The sequence below is a fragment of the Aethalodelphis obliquidens genome, unplaced genomic scaffold (genome assembly GCF_003676395.1).
Source record: "Aethalodelphis obliquidens isolate GAN/ISIS:26980383/991018 unplaced genomic scaffold, ASM367639v1 scaffold8, whole genome shotgun sequence".
Classification (NCBI taxonomy): Eukaryota; Metazoa; Chordata; class Mammalia; order Artiodactyla; family Delphinidae; genus Aethalodelphis; species Aethalodelphis obliquidens.
This window is the reverse complement of record NW_020837952.1, coordinates 57,259,484-57,280,886: the sequence shown is the minus strand read 5'-3', so window position 1 is coordinate 57,280,886 and position 21,403 is coordinate 57,259,484. Positions and strand designations below refer to the sequence as shown.

General features: G+C 40.9%; 1 protein-coding gene across 1 annotated transcript in view; it reads right to left on the bottom strand.

The window, feature by feature from the left end:
• The window catches only part of EP300 (EP300 lysine acetyltransferase), a 74,534-nt gene that overhangs the window by 11,876 nt on the left and 41,255 nt on the right, over positions 1–21,403 (bottom strand). The window contains exons 10-23 of the mRNA XM_027107767.1: positions 20,846–21,020; positions 18,374–18,451; positions 17,803–17,912; positions 16,029–16,166; positions 15,328–15,765; positions 13,720–13,899; positions 13,354–13,498; positions 11,121–11,239; positions 9,679–9,918; positions 9,169–9,257; positions 7,055–7,135; positions 5,097–5,153; positions 4,376–4,453; positions 927–994 (exon numbers count right to left, since the gene is read on the bottom strand). Coding sequence (XP_026963568.1) covers positions 927–994; positions 4,376–4,453; positions 5,097–5,153; positions 7,055–7,135; positions 9,169–9,257; positions 9,679–9,918; positions 11,121–11,239; positions 13,354–13,498; positions 13,720–13,899; positions 15,328–15,765; positions 16,029–16,166; positions 17,803–17,912; positions 18,374–18,451; positions 20,846–21,020 — 1,996 coding nt within the window. The remainder of the gene's footprint in view (positions 1–926; positions 995–4,375; positions 4,454–5,096; positions 5,154–7,054; positions 7,136–9,168; positions 9,258–9,678; positions 9,919–11,120; positions 11,240–13,353; positions 13,499–13,719; positions 13,900–15,327; positions 15,766–16,028; positions 16,167–17,802; positions 17,913–18,373; positions 18,452–20,845; positions 21,021–21,403) is intronic.

The following is a 21,403-nucleotide window of genomic DNA, read 5'->3' as shown; positions in this document are numbered from 1 at the left end:
GTGGCCCCCGCTTGCCGCAACTAGAGAAGGCCCTAGCACGGACACGAGGACCCAACGCAGCCAAAAATAAATAAATAAATTAAAAAAAAAAAAAAAAAACAGAACAAACACTCATATGCACTTTGCCTCAATTGCAGTAATATTAAACAACTGTCGGGTGCTTTGATAAGCTTTACAGAGGATTAAAAGCAACCTGTAGATCAGCAAAAAACTGCAAAGGCATCATTCTACAAAACTAAAACTGACTGCCATCCCCACCCAACTGAAAAGATCAGACAGGTCTAAATGCAGTCCCGACTAAGGGTATACACAAAACTGAGGGAATCAGTTTGAGGGAATTCATGAGATGGCAATTCTGGGAAAGTATTTCCACATCTGGCCTCCATCAGGATACGTGCAGGAACAAGAAAAACATATATCCTCCTTCCTATAAATAACTAGGTCTAATGATTTTCACACCAAAAACTACATTACAGTTCAACTTTAAGTACATCATGGAAAAATTATTTGGTTTTAACTTTGGTTAAATATTTCAAACAGGGGCTTCCCTGGTGGCGCAGTGGATAGGAATCTGCCTGCCAATGCAGGGGACACGGGTTCGATCCCTGGTCGGGAAGATCCCCCATGCCGTGGAGCAACTAAGCCCGTGCACCACAACTGCTGAGCCTGCGCTCTAGAGCCTGTGAACCACAACTACTGAAGCCTGCGCGCCTGGAGAGGCCACTGCAATGAGAAGCCTGCGCACCACAATGAAGAATGGCCCCCACTCAGAAGCGAAGACCCAATGCAGCCAAAAAATAAATTAATTAAAAAATTTTTTTAAAATTTCAAATAATGTTGAAACAAAATAATTCATTCTGGATGTTTATTTTTAACTATGCTTCAGTGAAGCTTTGCCAAATTTTACCTGTAAGAATGAAACTTACTTTTAGCAGAAAACTTATTTTCTTTTCTAGTTCGTGCAGTCTTCTTTAAACAGCCATCACAGACAAATCTAAAATGTAAACCAAGACTTTGCTTAAACAACTTAGAGAAACACTTGAAGTAACGTATGCTATAGAATCTATCTTATGTATGTGTAAGGTTGAAATTTAAAAGACAACCTGGGAGCAATATTTCTAAATACACAACAAAAAGTTAATGTAACCAATATACACAGAGCTTTTAGAAAACATTAAGAGAAAAAGGATAAAAAACCTAATTGCGGGCTTCCCTGGTGGTGCAGTGGTTAAGAATCTGCCTGCCAATGCAGGGGACACAGGTTTGAGACCTGGTCCCGGAAGATCCCACATGCCGCAGAACAACTAAGCCCGTGCGCCACAACTACTGAAGCCCGCACGCCTAGAGCCTGTGCTCTGCAACAAGAGAAGCCACCGCAATGAGAAGCCTGCGCACCGCAGAGTAGTCCCCCAGCTGCCACAGCTAGAGAAAGCCCGCGTGCAGCAATGAAGACCCAACACAGCCAAAAAAAAAAAAAAAAAAAATAGAAATAAAAAACCTAACTGAGAAATAGATAAAAGACATGAAGAAATGTGAAGGGCATATAAATTGGCATACACGCACAAAGATGCTGAAGAATCACAGATTAAAGCAGAAAATTTGTGTCATGGCCAATCACATTGGCAAAAGTCTACATGCTACCGGTGGGAATGTAAATAAGTACGTTTTGAAAGCAGCACTAATATTTTTTAAAAAAAATATTTTTTGACTACGCTGTGGGATCTTAGTTCCCTGACCAGGGATTGAACCTGTGCCCCCTGCATTGGAAGCCCAGAGTCTTAACCACTGGACTGCCAGGGAAGTCCAGCACTAATAGATTTTAAATGTACATTCTCTTTGTTTTTGCAATTTTAAGTACTCATCAACGCCTGGCTGACCTTCAGTTGCAAGGATCATTGCAACTCCCTTAATTATCCTTACCCACTCTTAATTAAGGAAAGCACTAAAAAGGCCTATCTAAAGACAAGCCATATAAACATCAACTACTGCGCTTTTCCTTAGTGTTTTTTTCTGGAAATTTGTTAATTAGCCTCTTCTTTCCTGTGACCTCTGAACTAGCATCAACAGTCAGTCCAGGGGACTTTCCTGGTGGTCCAGTGGCTGAGACTCCACGATCCCAATGCAGAGGGCCCGTGTTCGATCCCTAGTCAGGGAATTAGATCCCACATGCTGAAACTAAAGATCCTGCAGCCAAAGTTCTTGCGTGCCGCTACAAAGATCCCACATGCCACAACTAAGACCCGGCGTAGCCAAATAAAGAAATGAATGAATGAATGAATATTAAAAAAAAAAAAAGTCACTGGAGGGAAAGCAACCTAGAAAATAAAGCTCTTAAAACAACAACAACAACAGTCCAGGAAAAGAGCAGAGAGTAGATATCCATTCAAATGAGTCATTTAATACACAGATACTCCTTCCCTTGGAACAGAGCTGGGATCAGCCCCATTCCTGGACAAAGAGAGGTAGCCCATAGCAGTAAACACATAAGTGTCACAATGGACAAAAATCCACTCACTGCCCATGAAAGGCATTGATGATGTGCACCCTGGGTAAATATGTGGAGAATATTCAGAAACAGAACACGAGGCCCAAGAATACCTAGTTCATTGAAGTCTGTATCTAGTCATTTTCATGCAACTTTGCCTTTCACTGGACAACACCTAGTTAACTATTAACCAACTCCCCAAAGGATTTTATGTTTGCTTGCTTGCCTGTTTATTTATTTATTTATGGCTGCGTTCGGTCTTCGTTGCTGTGTGGGCTTTCTCTAGTTGTGGCGAGCAGGGGCTGCTCTTCATTGTGGTGCACGGGCTTCTCATTGCGGTGGCTTCTCTTGTTGCGGAGCATGGGCTCTAGGTGTGCAGGCTTCAGTAGTTGTGGCGTGTGAGCTCAGTAATTGTGGTGCATGGGCTTAGTTGCTCCACGGCATGTGGGATCTTTCAGGACCAGGGCTTGAACACATGTCCCCTGCACTGGTGGGCAGATTCTTAACCACTGTGCCACCAGAGAAGTCCCCTGGTTAGGATTTGATTTAAAATCTTTTGGGGGACTCTCCTGGTGGCACAGTGGTTAAGAATCTGTCTGCCAACACAGGGGACACAGCTTCGATCCCTGGTCTGGGAAGATCCCATATGCCTCAGAGCAACTAAGCCCGTGCGACAAAACTACTGAGCCTGCAAGCCACAACTGAGCCCATGTGCCACAAGTACTGAAGCCCGCGTACCTAGAGTCTGTGCTCCGCAACAAAAGAAGCCCCTGCCTCGCCGCAACTAGAGAAAGCCCGCGCACGGCAACGAAGACCCAACGCAGCCAAAAAAAAAAAAAAAAAAAACCTAACCATGGTCACCATTCAGTATGCTGTTCAGTGCGATGTTCTCTCAGAGGCAGAAACTGAGGTGGCTCCTTGGCAACCTGCATTATCCATACCGTCTAGTTTTTCTACTACAATGTAAGTAATGTTCAAAATCTAGCAGGTTTAACTGTGTCTAACATCTCCTTGCTGGTTTCCAGGTGCTACAGACTTCCTGTTACCCTCTACTGATAAATCTTTTGTATTTACTTTTGATGCACAATGACCACTAAAGAATTTAAAACAGAATAAAGTATTTGTATATGGATTAAAACAATGCAAATAAGAGAAATATCTATATTTTTGGATTCTAGGTTATTTAATATTTTAAAACTGGATTTTAATGATCTTTTCCCAAACCAGAATAATTCTAGGGACTTCCCTGGTGGCGCAGTGGTTAAGAATCCGCCTGCCAATGCAGGGGACACGGGTTCGAGCCCTGGTCCAGGAAGATCCCACGTGCCGCAGAGCAACTAAGCCCGCACGCCACAACTACTGAGCCCGCTCACCTAGAGCCCATGCTCTGCAACAAGAGAAGCCACCGCAATGAGAACCCCATGCACCACCGCTTACCGCAACCAAGAGTAGCCCCCGCTTACCGCAACTAGAGAAAGCCCGCTCGTAGCAATGAAGACCCAACACAGCCATAAATAAATAAAATAAATAAATAAATATTAAAAAAAAAAAAAAAAAAAAGAATCTGCCTTCCAACACAGGGGACATGGGCTTGATCCCTGGTTGGGGAACTAAGATCCCACGTGCTGCGGGGCAACTAAGCCTGCGTGCCACAACTAGAGAGCTTGTGCACTGCAACTACTAAGCCACAACTAGAGAGAAGCCTGCACGCCACAGCAAAGAGCCCGCCCACCGCTACTAATACCCAACACGGCCAAAAATAAATAAACAAAAAAAAGAATAATTCCAAGAGACAGTAACTTTGAAGATAAAACATAATCATTGCAGAGAAGACAAACTTCCTAAAATTCACAACAAAGAAAAAGTCTAGGAAAAATACTGATGTCTCACCCAGATGGCCAGATGATCTCATGATGAAGGACACAGATCTGATGCATCTTTCTTCCACACTCCGTACATTCAACAAACCTGGAAAGGAAAAGTCAAAATGTCAAGATTAAATCCAAAAATTTAACCAAATCAAAACTTCCAATATTTCCCAATTTCTGACAATTCAAAAGATAGCCAAAATCACGTCCAAAGAATTGAAGAATAGGTTTTAAAAGCTCTTTAGTGTAACAGGTAGAGCAAATCTCAAAAGCAGTTTAGTCATTAAATATGAACTGTGACTATGGAATAAAAAGTGAAAGATCAAGATGACTGCTGGTTAAACTTCCAAGTGAGTCTGACACCATCGTATCCATTCCAGGAATACCTAGAATACCAGTACATCTCTGTACCTCTGAATACTTCTGGAAGGCCTCACTATAAAGGAGGGGATTATGAACTGGTTTGAAAATACAGAGGACAACAGGGCTGGAATAATGGCACTGAGCAGAGGTAGCTTTGTGCTTCACTCAAGCCTATAAAACACCAAAATATTAGGTAGATTTAGTGAAATGTAAATGAATACTAACCATATGTAAATTTTAGCACTTCTACCATGTCTGTTAGATGTATGTTATAGATTTAGTCCAAGAATACAGAATCATCTCACTGGCTGTGCAAACCAAGAGAATGAAAGGAAGAAGGAAAATCAAAGTGTACTGACTACTCAAGGGGAACTACTTACAGTTCAGGATCCAGAGTGTCATTTTTTCTCTTCGAAAATTGTTCTTTATTTATTGTACTAAGGAAAAGAAGAGGGACACAATGAGAACAAGCAACACAGAAAGATTAGCAGTCTGACTACTGTGCTAATTACCAAAGGGCAAAAACCCCACCCTGTAAGTGGATCATTTAAATCTAAGAACATACCAAGGATACAACAGTACATTCTTGGCTCCCACAAAATGCACATTTACATGCCTATGTTTTTGGAAAGGACTTTATAGTAAATCTGTTCCCATTTACAGGAAGAGAACCCAGTAAGAACTAAAAACATGAATTTGTTCTTCTTTTCCTTTTAAAATCTTGCCTACTACTCTTAGTGTTAGGTATTTACACCTTCTAATAGTTTAATGTTCCTAGACTGAGCTACGTATGAAAGATACTGTGTATAGAGGGAGCTAAACCACTATTTATAAAAAATACTAAAATTTCAGGAGTCTAGTCAAATTCTTTATATTAAAAAATTTCAATGTTAAGAATACATATTTCAGGTTATTCATTAAAAAATTTCCACATGGCCTCCTACTCTGAAATCTAGCCTACCACACTGCTCATAGCCTCACAAATACAGGAGCTAACAGCCTTATTCTCCACCTAGAACAAACTGCAGGGGGCCCAACTTCGACTACTGTGACTCTACCTCACAAAAATGAGGAATGAGGACATTTCCCCATTTAAACTGTTTTCTATTAGTTACAGGCTAGAGATTCATCGCTACCTGGCCTAAGGTCTTGCTACCCAAAGTGTGTTCTAAAGACCAGCAGTCTAGAAGGACCTGGGAACTTGTTAGTACCGCATACTCCCAGGCTCACTGCTGACCTGAGGAACTGCAAGAGGGGTTTCTACACTCTTCACAGTCAGAGTGGTGCTGTCCTAAGGTACAGAACATGTGGTAAGCCACTCAGTAGTACCCATGGTAAGGCTGCCTCCCTTTGCTGCATCAGACCTGACTTCCCTGGTTTAGCCAAGGTCAGAAAAATCTCTTAAGGTTCAAGGGGACCCGGTATCTACCCCAAGACCAGTACCAGACCCCACTATATTATATGTCAATGGTGACTGAAGAAAAAGTACAACTTGAAAACCCAATTTGAAAACACTAACCAGTTTTTATCAGAAGCCCTGTTTTTACTAGTAACATAACAATTCCATACTTTTTGGGGAAATGTTCTGAATTGACTGTTTATTATAGGTTAAACCGGAAAAGAAGCTGAAGAATATTAAAAGGACACCAAATAGTTCTTTCTTCCTAAAACAGTCCAAATTTGTGTGTGTAAACTAAATCTTAGAGATCAGAAGTACTATGAGGCAGTTTAGGCTATGTTTAAAAATTTTTCTTGGCATTTACCAAACCACAAGAGCATGCGAGACTGTGAATGTCCAACCAAGTCTCTTTCTAATAAATCACTCTCACAAACTCCTAAACCCCTAATGATGTTAAATGACACTGACGATTATAATGACTTTGGTATCGTTAACCTTTATGAGAAGGCTGTAAGGTGGTTATATTTGTTCAATTCCTCTCAAACTCAAAACCAGTTAACAATGAAGTTCCCTTGCACTACAGCCTTTCACTTTTTAGGAGAAGCTGATTACTTCCCTATAGAAGAAATATATCTGAAATGACCATCCAATATTGATGTATTCCCTAGATCAGTACCGACACAACTCACTGCTGTGATGGAAATATTCTCTATCTGTGCTGACCAATATGGCAGCCACTAGCCACAGATTGTCTACTGAGTAACTGAAATTGGGAATTTTAAATTTTATTTACTTTGAATTAATTTGAATCTAAATAGCTACCTGTGGCTATACGATACTGGACAGCATAACCCAAGACCACTTAGAAGCCTGAGCATAATCACCTGACAACAAACTGAGAAATAAGAGAATACTTTCCAAAATAATATAGTTACTTACGTTTGAGGCTGGGAAGGGTCATCCCCCAAAGAAACGCTCTCCCCTTGGATTTCATTGAAACACTTCTCACAGAAATGATACCTGTCGGCAAGAAGGCCATACTGGGGTGAACTGTTCCGTTCACACAACACAGCCCAAGCCAAGCAACGAAGCCACCAATCACAGCAGGCCAAGAGGGGGACGGGAGCAGAGAGCAGGTCATCAACGGCGACAAGGACATTCAATGATGCAGATTTATGGGCACCACAGTTTGGGTTTTGTTTTTGGTTTTTGTTTTTTGCAATCAAAGCCAAGTGCAGACAACGACAAGCATGAGGGAGGAAAAAAAAAACACAAAACAAACGAAGAAATGAGGGATTGCAGGACAACAAAAAACATAAAAGCAAGACAAGACAACACAAAGCAGAAAGCCAAGGCAAAGCACAGATTAGCATTAAATATCTCAATGGGATCACAAGTAGCAAATGATTACAGCAAATAAAACAAACAAGTCTCACACAGACCTACAGCCTTTCATTTTAGTAATTTATGCTACTTGATGCAAATAATCGAAAGTAGGATAAATATACTGTGGAGAGAAGAACTACTACTCTATTACCTAAACATAGCAAAGAAAAAACCTTCCCCACTTCCAAAGAAAAAAATCCACTATGGATACAGTACCAGGAAACAATCATCTAGAAACAACTGTGGTCTGAAAAAACACCCCAAATTTCCTTTTGATCCCAAGGAAGCCACATAAGTACAATAAAAAGTCTGCACAAGCAGTTAAACACTGATTGTAGCCACCAACTGACATAGTTTAAGAGGGAAAAGGCAGTGGTGTATGCAGATACATGATTATATATCCCTGGGCGCTGTAGATTGGTGCTTAAAATCCAAAAAAGGTACATAAATGCCAAGATTATAGCATGAGATTACAGCATGCCAGCTGTCACTTGCTTTTTTTTTTTTTTTTTTTGGCGGTACACGGGCCTCTCACTGTTGTGGCCTCTCCCGTTGCGGAGCACAGGCTCCGGACGCACAGGCTCCGCGGCCATGGCTCACGGGCCCAGCCGCTCCGTGGCATGTGGGATCTTCCCAGACCGGAGCACGAACCCGTGTCCCCTGCTTCGGCAGGCGGACTCTCAACCACTGTGCCACCAGGGAAGCCCAGTCACTTGCTTTCTTGAACAACTTGAACCCCCACTTTTCCTAGGTTTTAAGGAGTAAAACACTATAGATTCTTATGACTACAAAGCATTAGGGGAGTGCACCTAACTTTTTGTAAATAAAACAAAAAGCTTAAGTGACTTTTTCAAAGCTAGAAATACATCTGTAGCACACAAGTTCAGCAAAAAACGACCACCATGGGTTTGGGTCATCAAAGTATTGACTGTCCAGCCTTGCTTTTTTATTTACATCCCATGCCAGCTATACTGTTGGCTGATTACACAAAATAAGAGACAAATCATGATTAAGATAGATTAGCAAATCCAATTTGTGTGATTACAGCCCTTATTTGAGCAGGAGAAAATAAGGCAGAAGTGTCTAATTTATTAGAAGCCTACCGTCCATGGTCATATGCAAATTTTTGTAAGGAACAGTCTGGTACAGAGGTCTCTTTAACGTGCCCAACAGAGGCAAAGCAAATACCCTGGGATCCTTTGTTTTTACATACTCCAAGAAAAACTTCGGTATCAGCTGCACACAAAAAGGAAACATTTCCTAAAAGATACAGCTGGCTAGGAAACTTTTGGTTAAAGTTTTCTGGGTGGTTTTGGGAATGGCAATAGATGGCAGCAATTTCACAGGGAAGTAGACCAATTAGTTTGAAACTTTTTTGTTTTTGCCTGAGGCTGTGGTGAGCTATACAAGGACAGTGGGAAAAAAATATGGGGCCTGGGACGTAATCCCAGGTATGCCACCAACTCATAAAGTTGCTTAACTTCTTAATGCCTTGGGTTCCTGCCTTATAAAAATAAGGGCCCAGAAAACTGATACCAGAACTTGTGCTGTACAGTTGTTTTCAAGCAAGTTACACGTGAACCATGACTGTATGTGTGCTGGTCCATCCGCATGCACTCCCTGGACACGCGGACACTCTGACCATGGTCCACACAGGTCGAGCTTACCTGTTCTGGTAACTGTAGTAAGTGGCATCACGAGGGATTGTGCATAACTGTTTGCCATAGCAACAGAGTGTCTGTGGAGAGAACTCCAACTGCAAAAGAAACCATTTGTTAAATATGGTTTGAAGGGCAAGCTAAAATATTTACACTGGCAAGTAAATCAGAAACAGAAGTTAGTGAAGCCTTACTTCTCATTATGTCTCTTATAATGGGTTATTTCAGTTTCCAAGACAGTTCACTGAACTAAAACTAATCTTGTTTGCTACTGTTTTATTCCACCACTCTGAGGTAAGCTTAACAGTCATATCCTTCCACCATCTACCAAAGAACTGAAGAGGACAAGAGGAGCTCAATGTGAATTGCCATGTACAGGAAAACTAGTATATGCCACGCCCTGTGCACCACAGGTAAATACGACCAAGTCCCTATCCAAGATGAACTTACAATCTGATGACTCAGGATTCTAACTGGCAAGTTTTCCATGCAGTTCTTATCTGTGCAAACATTTCTTACCTTTCTGCCACAGCAGTATCCAAGGCTTTGCATGACTGGGTCAATTTCTTGTTCAAAGACCTCAGACAGCTTGGAGCAGTATTTGTACACCCGTGATGTTTTCCGATTATATAACCAAGCATTGTTGAACATAAGCCAAATGTCATCCACATACTGCCAGGGCTCCTGATACTGTCCAGTGTCTAACTTCCTTTTGATAGTAGAAAGATCCATGGGGCTCTTCACAATATCAAAGTAATCCTAGAAGGACAAGTGACACCAAACAACATTATCCAAAAGTCTCACTATATTCAAGGTCCACAGCATATCTTGCTATAATCATTATAAATTTTCTGGATAATGTTGAGTCTCTGATGTGTCTGTATTTCCAAAGAAATGATCGATGCCCATCACTTTTTTAAATCATTAGTCTACAGAGATATGAAGCAGCCAGGGGCAGAGAGAATAACAACTACTCTAGATTTTGTAGGAGCAAGCTGATCGTCTACAGGAGCGATTCTAGATACTTTACCATAGTACATGTGTGATCAACTTAAAAGACCAAGAAATCAAAGACCCTTCACATTTTAGTACTAGATGCAGCCTACAGATGAAACTAAGCCCAGAAAATATTGGTGATCTGTCTAAGGCCACAGAAAAATATAGGGAAAAAAAAAAAAGATTCTAACAGATTTTTGCCCCTCGAAGCACTCCAATGACTTATCCAATACAACTTAAAATACTCAAATGAAACCTCCCAGCAGCCTGGTGTATAAAGGCAACTTTAAAAGCAGATGAAGCTAATTTGGATCTATCTTTCCTATCATGAACTACTGCTACTCAAGTGATAAAAATAAATAAACCATATGATCCAGCAATCTCACTCTTAGATATATACCCCAGAGAAATAAAAAGATACACACACCAATTTGTATGTAAACATTCACAGGTGTGCTATCCCCAACAGCCAAAAAGTATAAACAACCCACATGTCTATCAACTAATAAATGGATAAAGAGAATGTATGCACATCCATATGATGAAATATTGCTGGGCTGTAAGAAGGAATGAAGTATTGATTTGTGCTACAATATGGACAAACTTTGAAAACATTACGCTAAGTGAAAGAATCCAGTCACAAAGAACCACATACTGTAAGACTCTCTTTGATGAAATGTCCAGAAGAGACAAATCCACAGAGGCAGAAGGCAGACCAGCAGTTGGTTGGTAGTAGGGGCTGTAGGTGGAAATGGGGAGTGACTGCTTATGGAAATGGGGTTTCTTTTTTGGGGTGATGAAAATCATCCAAAACTGACTGTGGTGATAACTGCACAATTCTGTTAATACACAAAAACCATTAAACTGTGCACTTTAAATGGGTGATTTGTACAATATGTGAACTGTATCCGAATAAAGCTGTTAACAAATTTTAAAAGAAAAGAGAAGTACCACCACATACTTACAGGGATTCCTAGAAGCTGGGGGTCCACAGGTTGACGAAAGGGAAGGGATTCTGGATCCTGTCGGTAAAGTGCCTCCAATGTTGGCATCAATGCCTGTCGTAACTCTTCAGGTTTGAAAACTTAAGAAGAGTATATTTGAAATTAGTTACCAATTAAGCAAAAGAGGAAAAAAGGTTCAAGTCAAAACTATAAAATATATCTCAAGGCTCAGAAAACACAAAATTCTCTACATTATCCCCATGAAATATCACTAAGGGTGTTTCTATTTCCTGGTTCAGAGAGATCCTTTATAACACCTTGTCGAGGGGCTTCCCTGGTGGCGCAGTGGTTGAGAGTCCGCCTGCCGATGCAGGGGACACGGGTTCGTGCCCCGGTCCGGGAAGACCCCACATGCCGTGGAGTGGCTAGGCCCGTGAGCCATGGCCGCTGAGCCTGCCCATCTGGAGCCTGTGCTCCGCAACGGGAGAGGCCACAACAGTGAGAGGCCCGCGTACCGCAAAAAAAAAAAAAAAAAAAAAAAAAAAAGAAAAAATCCATCTTGTCTAGTCACCTTTAAATACCCTTCATGGCTCAGATAATTTCTCAGTCAGAAACCCAGTTAAGATAGTCTTGACCAAGTAGAAACAGAATGCTAAGCCTTCCAAAAATTTATGAAAAGACTTGTCAGAATGTTCCAAAAGATACGACAGGCGGGGGATGCTGTGAAGCAAGAACGGAAGAAGCCCTCCTTCCTGGTATCAGCATGTAACAAGTCAGAAATTAGACCTGGTATTGTCTTATCGCCAAAGGAATCAGAGCCACTGAAGGCCAAGAGTCCTTTGAAATGTTTGATGTTTTAGAGCTTCAGCAGAAGACGTATTTACTATTTTAATGGCAAATGTTAGGTTCCAGTCTAAAGAAAGAACTAAATTGTTATTGCCAGAATGATGGACTCAGTTGATCAAATTATGCTCAAATGTATTCTCAGTATGTCTCCCAAAAGTCAGGAAAGATTTGCTGGCATGTCCCAAATGGAATTAATTTAAACTACCATTTAAGAAGCTGGCCATTAAGGGTCCAGTTCGAGCTTTGAATCAGTCTGAGCAGAGAGGCCTTATTACTTCTTCTATTTACAAATTAATTTTATCTTCAAGGGGGTATATCTGTCAGTACCTTGAGTATTTTTTCACCACATGGTGGGGGCTGACATGAAAAAAATCAGACAGACGGGAGAATCTTCTTTGTCTCATACTTTGTTGTGCTTTGAGCAAATTTGTGAGATTAGCTGTTTTAAAAGCAGATTCCTAATATTAAGATTGGGTTTGTTGCAGCCTAGATCAAAATAACATCTCCATATATAACAAACATTCATTCATTCATTGGCCATGCCATGCACATGCAGGATCTTACTTCCCCGACCCGCGGGGGATCAAACCCATGCCCCTGCAGTAGAAGCGTGGAGCCTTAACCACAGGACCGCCAGGGAAGTCCCAACAACCTTATTTTTAAATGAAAATAATTTTTTAACCCCATCATTTTAAAGTATATTGTATTCATGGAGCACTTTTGTATACGTCATCTTCAGGAGCCAGCAGATTCCTCTTTGAGATAAGTCCTACCTGTGCCATTGAAGGGGTCACTAGAGCCACGAGAAGTTCCAGTCCTAAACTAGTTAGTAAACTAATTTCTGTGGGAATTGTTTAACACTCTCTGCTAAGCATTGCTGCTTGCTTGGCTTGACTCATTAATATTCAGTAGCGTGGTTCAGAGCAGAGACTCTGAATCAGCCTGCCTGGGCTGAGTGAGCTGGGAAGTGTTACTTGACCTTGCTGAGCCTCAGTTTTCCTGCCTGTAAAACAGTGATCAGTAACCTCACAGAGGGGCTGTGAAGTTCTTAGATGAGACACGGCAGGTTGTAGCACAGTGCCTGGCGCACAGCAGGTTAACAAAAAATATTATTATTGCTATTATTTCCTGCATTTTAGTCAAGAATATTATTTAATAATTTCTGTCCTCTAACAAAGATAAATTTGAGAAATTGTTAGCCACCCAGTGACTGTAGGATGCACATATACCTAAAGGAAAGAAAATTTCTTCTCCAACATTAGCAGTAATGAAGAGACCAGGCCAAGGGCTCCAAGCTTAATGAAATCACATTAAAATTCAATTCCAAGGCCCAAGAAATCCAATCTCACTCTACTAAGGTCTTTGGTTTTTACTCTGTCTCCACAAACACAGAGCCTAAGAGACTCACTCTTCTTTTTTGACTGTCCTGGGGCTGGAGATGACTGGGCTGCTGAAGTACTTGGCTGGTCTTCCTCCTCTTTTGTTTCAGTTTTTAATTCAGTGCCTCTCTCTTCTGTTTCTGTAGGTTCCACTTTACAGTCTTCTGCTTTAGTCTAAAAGGCAAGGTAGGAATTTTTGGTTTTTTAAAGACATGTAACTGAGAAGCAATAACATCATTATCTTACTTACTCTCCCCTGTGGATGTAGCTGAAGACCCTTTTTCATATGGAAATCAATAAAATAAGACCTAATTATAGAATACTTTCCTGTAACATGTTTGAGTTCCTAGACAGAGGTCCTAACCAAAAAACAGCAGTAACTGCCCTACTCTCACCTCTGGAATATCCTCTGGCTGAGTATCTGCTGGTTCTGGTGCATCCACTTCCATTTTAGCCTCCATTTTCACTTCCTGTGAAGGCTGCTTCTCAGGAATGGCCTGAGAATTCACTTCCGTGCTACTAGTAGATGGAGGGTTTGATACCTGACCTTCGATGCTTACAGCTGGCTGGGAAAGCTGGGTAGAAAGAGGGGGAAAAACAAAAAGTTTGCCTATTACACACAACAAGATGGCATGATTAACTACCTATCTTTAGGCTAGTGTCATTACACCCACTGATGGTGCTTTCACTTACTCAACCTATTTTGCCCCCTTGAAGTAAATTACACTCAAGAATAGGAGACTGAGGACTTGCAAATATAGGTTGGTTGGTTGCAGATAAAAGAGTAGGCAACTGTTTCTTCAGTAACTCATTCTGTGGCAGTGTGCCTGGGAGGGGGGTTTCAGAAATGACTACCTCAGAGGAGTTCATGTTTATAGAAAAATGGAAAGAGAACAAGGATGACTGGCAATCTTTTCTTTTAAACTTCTCATTAGAAAAGGTTTCAATGTACAGGAAAGTAGAGAGAATATTATGAACTCCCACAATAAGCAGCTGTTTTGAATCATCACACTTTAATGGGATAACTAGCAATCTCTGTTTTTCCCCTAAGTCTTCCAATAAGATATCTCATAATGAGAAATTAGTATTTTCAGAAACTATCCTACATAGAATTAAGTTTCCTTTCTGCATCCTGCCTTTCCTTACATATCAGAAGCTAAGATGAACCAGTCATGGATAAGCAACGTTTTATGAAGTAGCTATAACTCATGGGGATCCTCAGCTTGCCAGTATGACAGAGAACTGAAATATTAGTATCAGTGATCAAGTAGAAAGTTTTAGATTGTGACACATAGAGTTCTATTAGTAAGAATGCAAGTATTAAATGTGCATTTGGATCTCTACTATATAGATAACAAGCCTTTCACAAGGAAGCTACCGGTTTGTTTCAGGCCCATAGTTTTCTAATCTCTTACATGATGAATTTTCTAACTTTGGCTAGTACCACAGACACTCATAAATCGATGATTTTGTTCATTTGCTCTTGAGTACATCAGTTCAGACTGTATGAAAAGATTCTTTAAATATCTGTAAAATTCACGTGGGGTATTAAATGTACTGTCGATGCTCTCCCTTTGTCACCTCTCCTTACATGCCTTCGAGCCTCGTAATACAACATGACCATGGTCAACATACGATCTAAACAAAATCTTTTGAGCTCCTCCTATGTTAGGTACGACAGCAAGAAAAAAAGAGAAAGAAGGTCTGTAACTATAAACAGATTCTAGTCTAACTGCGGAGACAACAATAAGAGAAGAAACAACACAGAAGAGAAACAGCACAGAGAATTCCCCGGGGGTCCAGTGATTAGGACTCAGCACTGTCACTGCCGTATGCCCGGGCCAGGATCCCTGGTTGGGGAACTAAGATCCCAAAAACCATGTAATGCGGCAAAAAAAAAAAAAAAAAAAAAAAGGGAGAAAAGAATAAAGAAACAGCACAGAAGCAGTGTAAAACTACAGCACAGCTGACACGATCCTGCTTAAAGCCCCGTCTCTGCTTACTGGAGTTGCCGGCTGCGGAGGCAGCAGTGGCGCCGTCGGGGTGGGCACAGAGGCTGCTGTACTCTGCTGGGACAGAGGCTGCTGCTGCGCCTGGTCAACTGAAGGAGCAGCAGGAAGTGAAGGCTGCACTTGGGGAGGAAGTTGCGTTGGTGGCGGTGTAGGCGTCTGTCTTGGAGGAGGATGTAGAGCCTGGGACTGTGGCCCAGGTGGCATGGCTGGAGGTGTAGGAACAGGGGCTGGAATTGCTGTTGCTGGTGGCTGCTGAGCCCCTATGCTTGGGGGAGTGTGGTGAGGGGTTGGGGTACGACTAGGTACAGGTGAGGGTGAGTTCTGATGCAGAGCTGGTTGAGGGAGAGGGGGACAGTGAATGTGGCTCCCTTGGGACCCAGGAGGCATTATAGGAGAGTTCACAGGGCAGGAAGAACTGGACATTTGTGCCTGTTAAAATGAAAAACATAAGACGCAATTCAGAACAGAATTGAAAATCCAACCAATACAGTATGTAATTAAGTAGACTTAGTAATTCTTTCATGTTCAGAATACCATGTCCATAACTGTTCTTATTAAAAGCTTAATCATCTATTTCCAACCATTATTTGCTGTCACCCTTCTCTGTAAAAACCCAAATTAAGAAGTTCCAGGAATCACGGAAACAAGTTTAAAACAACAACAACAAAAAAAAACCCATTTGTGAGACATACTTGAGACACTGGTGCTTGACTGCCAGACGGAGCCAAAGGCATATTTGTTACATTCATTCCCTGTGTTGAGAACTGAGTCTGAGGAAGGAACTGGCTCTGGCTGGAAGGCTGCTGCATGCGAGGCCCATAGCCCATAGGCTGTACACACATACAAAAACAAAAACAAAAAAACACAGAGCACCAAATTGCTTTTTTTCAGTTATTCTACTATAGCTGGAATTACCAATTGCTCTGGCTCTGCTATGGGGAGGGTGGGGTAGGAAAGGAAGAAAGTGGTGCTACAACAGCTGACGCTCATGCCAAGATAATGGAGAACAGCCTCACAGCTTACCTAAGCCCACCGTCAAGAAATTGCACAAATGCATCTAGAACGAGGCACATAGGTAACTGCCTATACACTCCGTTTGTTTTATAAGTGAGGAGAGCGAATCACAATTTCATGAGGTCTTTGCTTACGTAGGCGGTATTGTTAAAGCACAAACTATAAGACTCCATAGTGAGTAATTATGGATACCAAAGGCCAAGAACTTCAAAGTCTAAGAAATGTATTTGTTTCACAGGTTAAAATGAAGAATAAGACCCCTCATTAAATACAGCAGACTGGTGCTAGACAACTCCAAAGAGGCTTAACAATTGATAGTACTAACTAACTCTGAGAGGCAGGGTAAGGGTTGGGGACAATATTGAAAGCTGGGTGACAGGTTTAGAATTTGCACAAGGAGCAGTGAGATGCTCAGAGGCCATCTTCTCCATGCTCTAAAATCAGGCAACTGCCCCTCCATCACCCTTGACAGTTTCCTGCCTGGGTAGGTTCTGTGTTTGGGGAAGAGAGGCATTACGGAAGAGAGATGACTGTGTCAAAGTATGCAGACTACTCAACACTGAGACTCCAGGCAGTGGCGACTGGCTGCTCCTACAAGCTTTCTAGTACTGTGACTATATATGAACAGTATCTGGAAGGAAATCTTTCTTTTAGTGTTTATTTTATATAAATTATAATCAAGAAAGTCCTTAACGATACAGGATCCTATAATAAATATACTTTAGACACCTGATTTTCCCACTTAAAGCTGTAAACACCTTTCATGCCATCATATAAATTCTGAAATTATTGCTTATGAAACATTCCAATTTACAGATGTACTGTAATTTAAACATAATCCCTTACAGTACATTCAGGCTATGGCCTTTTCCTAAAACACAGTACATAACGTAGCATCCTTAATATGCAGTTTCTTCAAATTATATCTTTTTTTTTTTTTCGGGACGCGGGCCTCTCACTGTTGTGGCCTCTCCCGTTGCAGAGCACAGGCTCCGGACGCACAGGCTCAGCGGCCATGGCTCACGGGCCTAGCTGCTCCACAGAATGTGGGATCTTCCCGGACCGGGGCACGAACCCGTGTCCCCTGCATCAGCAGGCGGACTCTCAACCACTGCGCCACCAGGGAAGCCCTTCAAATTATATCCTTTTAGTATCTCAAGAATTATTTATGTAGGATAAATTTCTAAAAACAACGCATACAGGTAAAAGAGGTAGGTGAAAATTAAGGACTTTAGTATTCTCTGCCTAATTGTGGTATATGGTTTAGTTTTAATTATTTAATCATGTCTATATTAAGGGTAAATACAACAGAATTATAGAAAAAAATCAGTGTTAAGAATTAATTATGTATAGTTAGCTGTTTAAGCAAGTGTGAGAATTTGTTCTCTGAAAGAAAAAAGGATTTTAAAAATGTCAAGTAAAGGCCAAAGATTACTCAGAGGTCAAACTTACCGGGTTGAGAGTTCCAGGTTGAGCCAACTGTCCATGGTGCTGAAGAGGAGAGGTTTGCCGGGGTCCAATAGGGGGCTGGGGCATACTCATCTGGCCAAATTGATTCAAACCTGTGAGTAAGTGTAAAATATTAGATCTGAACACCTTCATGTAATTGGAGAATAAAAGAGTTCTTATTTATGATTCTATGTCACTGTATCAGGACAAATAAAGGCACCTGCTTCCAACTGTGAATCTCTGTTTAATTCACAGCAGCCACAGAAGGGCACTGTTAATGAATGTATGGTCTCTGAACCAAATTTTACAATCTGGAATAAATTTCATCTTGGCTAGTTGTTTTTAAATGGATGCTTGATCATTTAATGTCTTTTGCCCCTTGACCTGTCAGCCAATCTGCTCTTCACCCTTCCTTCCTCCCTGGGCTCCCACTCTAATAAAAGGCTTTCTGATTTCTCAGGCAGGTAATTATGATAGCTGCTGCTGGCCTGCGGCAGGTGTAATCTTGTAATACACTAGGAACTCTGTTAAAAAAAAGCCATGGTTAAGTACACCGATTTCCCTCATAATTTACCAGGTTGTGGAGTTATCCGAGGCATCATCTGGTTTGGCACACTGCCACGGATCATAGATGGATCAGGTAGAGGGCCATCTAGAATGGAATACAGAAATGGTTAGAAATGCATCTTTTAGGCAGCCATTCCCCTTTAAAAAATAAAGTATAACTTACAGAATTCAGTCTGAATATCAAAAAAATAAAGCTATGAAGTAGACAGGAACCTGAAGAAAATGTTATTTCTGGAACACAAGAAAATGCCTCCAAATGGTTTTAGTACATTTCTTTATGAACCAGGGTGCTTTCAGCACTGACAGGACAATAATATAAAAGCTCATATTTAAACAGACTAATACAGCATTTAATATGCTGTTATTTGATCAAGCCTGATTATTTCATTGGTATGAAGAATACCTCTATAGACAATAGCCACGGATTCTATCCAGTGACCAAGTTTGACTGTGTACCCCAATAATGTGTTTTTATGCATACAAGCCCATTGTGAACACTGACTTTAAGTAATACATATTACACTGCACTTTATCTCATCATGCAGCTCTTAAAACAAATACAAAAATAGAAATAACTAAGAATGATGAAAATATACATATGTATATATTCTAAATGTATATTAAGGAAACTAGCACCTTTAATATGAAAATAGTTTCCTTGGTTTGCTCACTAATTATGTTTATGGTATCTTCCGTTTTTTTCTTCTTTCTTTAAAGCTTCCAGGTAGGGCTTCTTTGGTGGCGCAGTGGTTGGGAATCCGCCTGCCGATGCAGGCAACACGGGTTCGAGCCCTGGCCTGGGAAGATCCCACATGCTGCGGAGCAACTGAGCCCGTGTGCCACAACTACTGAGCCTGCGCTCTAGCGCCCTCGAGCCACAGCTACTGAGCCCGCGTGCCACAACTACTGAAGCCCGTGTGCCTAGAGCCCGTGCTCCACAACAAGAGAAGTCACCGCAATGAGAAGCCTGCACACTGCAATGAGGAGTGGCCCCCGCTCGCTGCAACTAGAGAAAAGCAATGAAGCAGCAACAAAGACCCAACGCAGCCAGAAACAATAAATAATATAATAAATAAATTCATTTAAAAAAAAAAAGCTACCAGGTAGTATTTACTTTAGAGACCTTTCTCATTTCATTTTATATTTGCTTCAGTATTCTCTGTAGTACTTTTGATTTTTTGGTTTATAGTTTAAAAAATTTGGATTCTTCTACAATTAATTCCTGTGTATGGGGTAAGACAGGAATCTCAGTCTATAAACACATACTTAGGGCTATTCAGTTCCACTAATATTTATCCCTACCCTACTGCACCAGTACCATCCTGTCTTTATTTTAACGTAACACTACAGTTTAACATCTGATAAACTTTTAACTTGGCTCAAATTTCTGAAGAATTCAAGTAAATTCAACCACACAAGTATCTCAAATTTGTCTACTTGTCTCTGTATCTTAGTTACTGCCCTAGTTCAAACCATTAGCACTGAGGCAGTGTCCACAACTCTAGTCTTGACTTTGTTTCTGAACAATTGTTCTCGTACCTACTCAAAAAATACCTGCATTTTCCCTTGCTAGTGGGGCCTCTGTGTATGCTGTTCCCTCTGCCAGAAATGCTATTCTCAATTCTTTTCACATCATGGCTCAATGAGAAAATATATCTAGCACAACACTGCAGTTAACAAATGAGGCTGCTAGAAGTTCTCCATTTGACTACTTCAAGGCCTGTGGGGGGTGAATTTCTCAGCCCACTTATAATCCACTAATGGCCTAAGAGTTGGTACCTGCTGGCTCATTTGGCACTATCTATAGGTAGCCAGCTTTCCCTGACTCAAGAAACATAGGTTTTCCCTATCATAGCCTTTCACACATCATTTAAGTAGCCTGTATTTTTCCTCACCGTTGTGTACCCACACCATATTTCACTGCTTGGAACCTAGTAATGAGTCAATAAATGAATAATGGAATGCATGATCATCCTGGCTATCCAGTTAATTCATTAGGTCAAGAAGGCTGAAACTGTCAAGATGAATTTCAAATGCTTCTTCTAAAAAATAAACAGTTCTTAGACTTTGAACATATTGGGTCAGGAAGAAAGTGTGACAACGTAAGTAACATATTGTTTAGGATGTATCAAAGCCAGTAAGGCATTTGAACCTGCTCAGTCTACATCTATTGGCTGGCTGCCTACCATATGCAAATCAGTGAAAACCTGTGGACTATCACTTCCTAGGTGTCACTATGACAGAATAATATCTTTGGCACTAAAAATGATGCCATATTGTCAAGTCATGTCCAGAAATTTCAATATACTGTTCAGCTTACTGTTTTTACTAGAGAATGAATTATTTTCTTTGAAAAGGTAAAAAAGAGTCATTTGAAAGCTCAAGAATAGTTACACAAGCTAATGCAAATTAGTGAATTTGGTTAGGTACCGTTTTATTTCAGTTTCTCCCCAAAATAAATATAATAAAAAGCACTTACTAGAAGTCATTCCTGGTTGTGGCTGCCCCATGTTAGGCCCTGGGTTCATGGAAACTGGCACCATGCTTGCAGCACTTGGTAGCATGTTCTGTTTTTGTAGTCTAGTCCTTCGTTTTTCTTCCAGTTCTTTCTGGATCTTATAGATCTTCTCAGCTAGCAGGTGGTAGTATTCCGCCTTTTTGAATTTTGAAAATAGAGATGAGGAAAAAAGGGGGACTACCATCAGGTAACAAAAAATGAACTAAGAACAGACATTAGCTTCATTTAAAAAGGTAGGCAGAAATGAAAACGGAGAAGAGTAAATCTAATCTACTTTCCTACAACATTAAAAATATGAGCTCATGTTTGGAATGATCATATGAATAGCTGCTATATAATGAACCTACATAGTAAAGCATGACTTTTCAAAGTAGGTTTACAATTTACAGCATGTGGGAAGAATATGCTACATTTTGAAAAAGTGCCAATTTAGGGAGGAAGGTTCAACTGATACAGAAATACTACTTGAGATGAAAATACTAAGCAGCTGATTCACCATATTCTAGTGAAAATAGCACA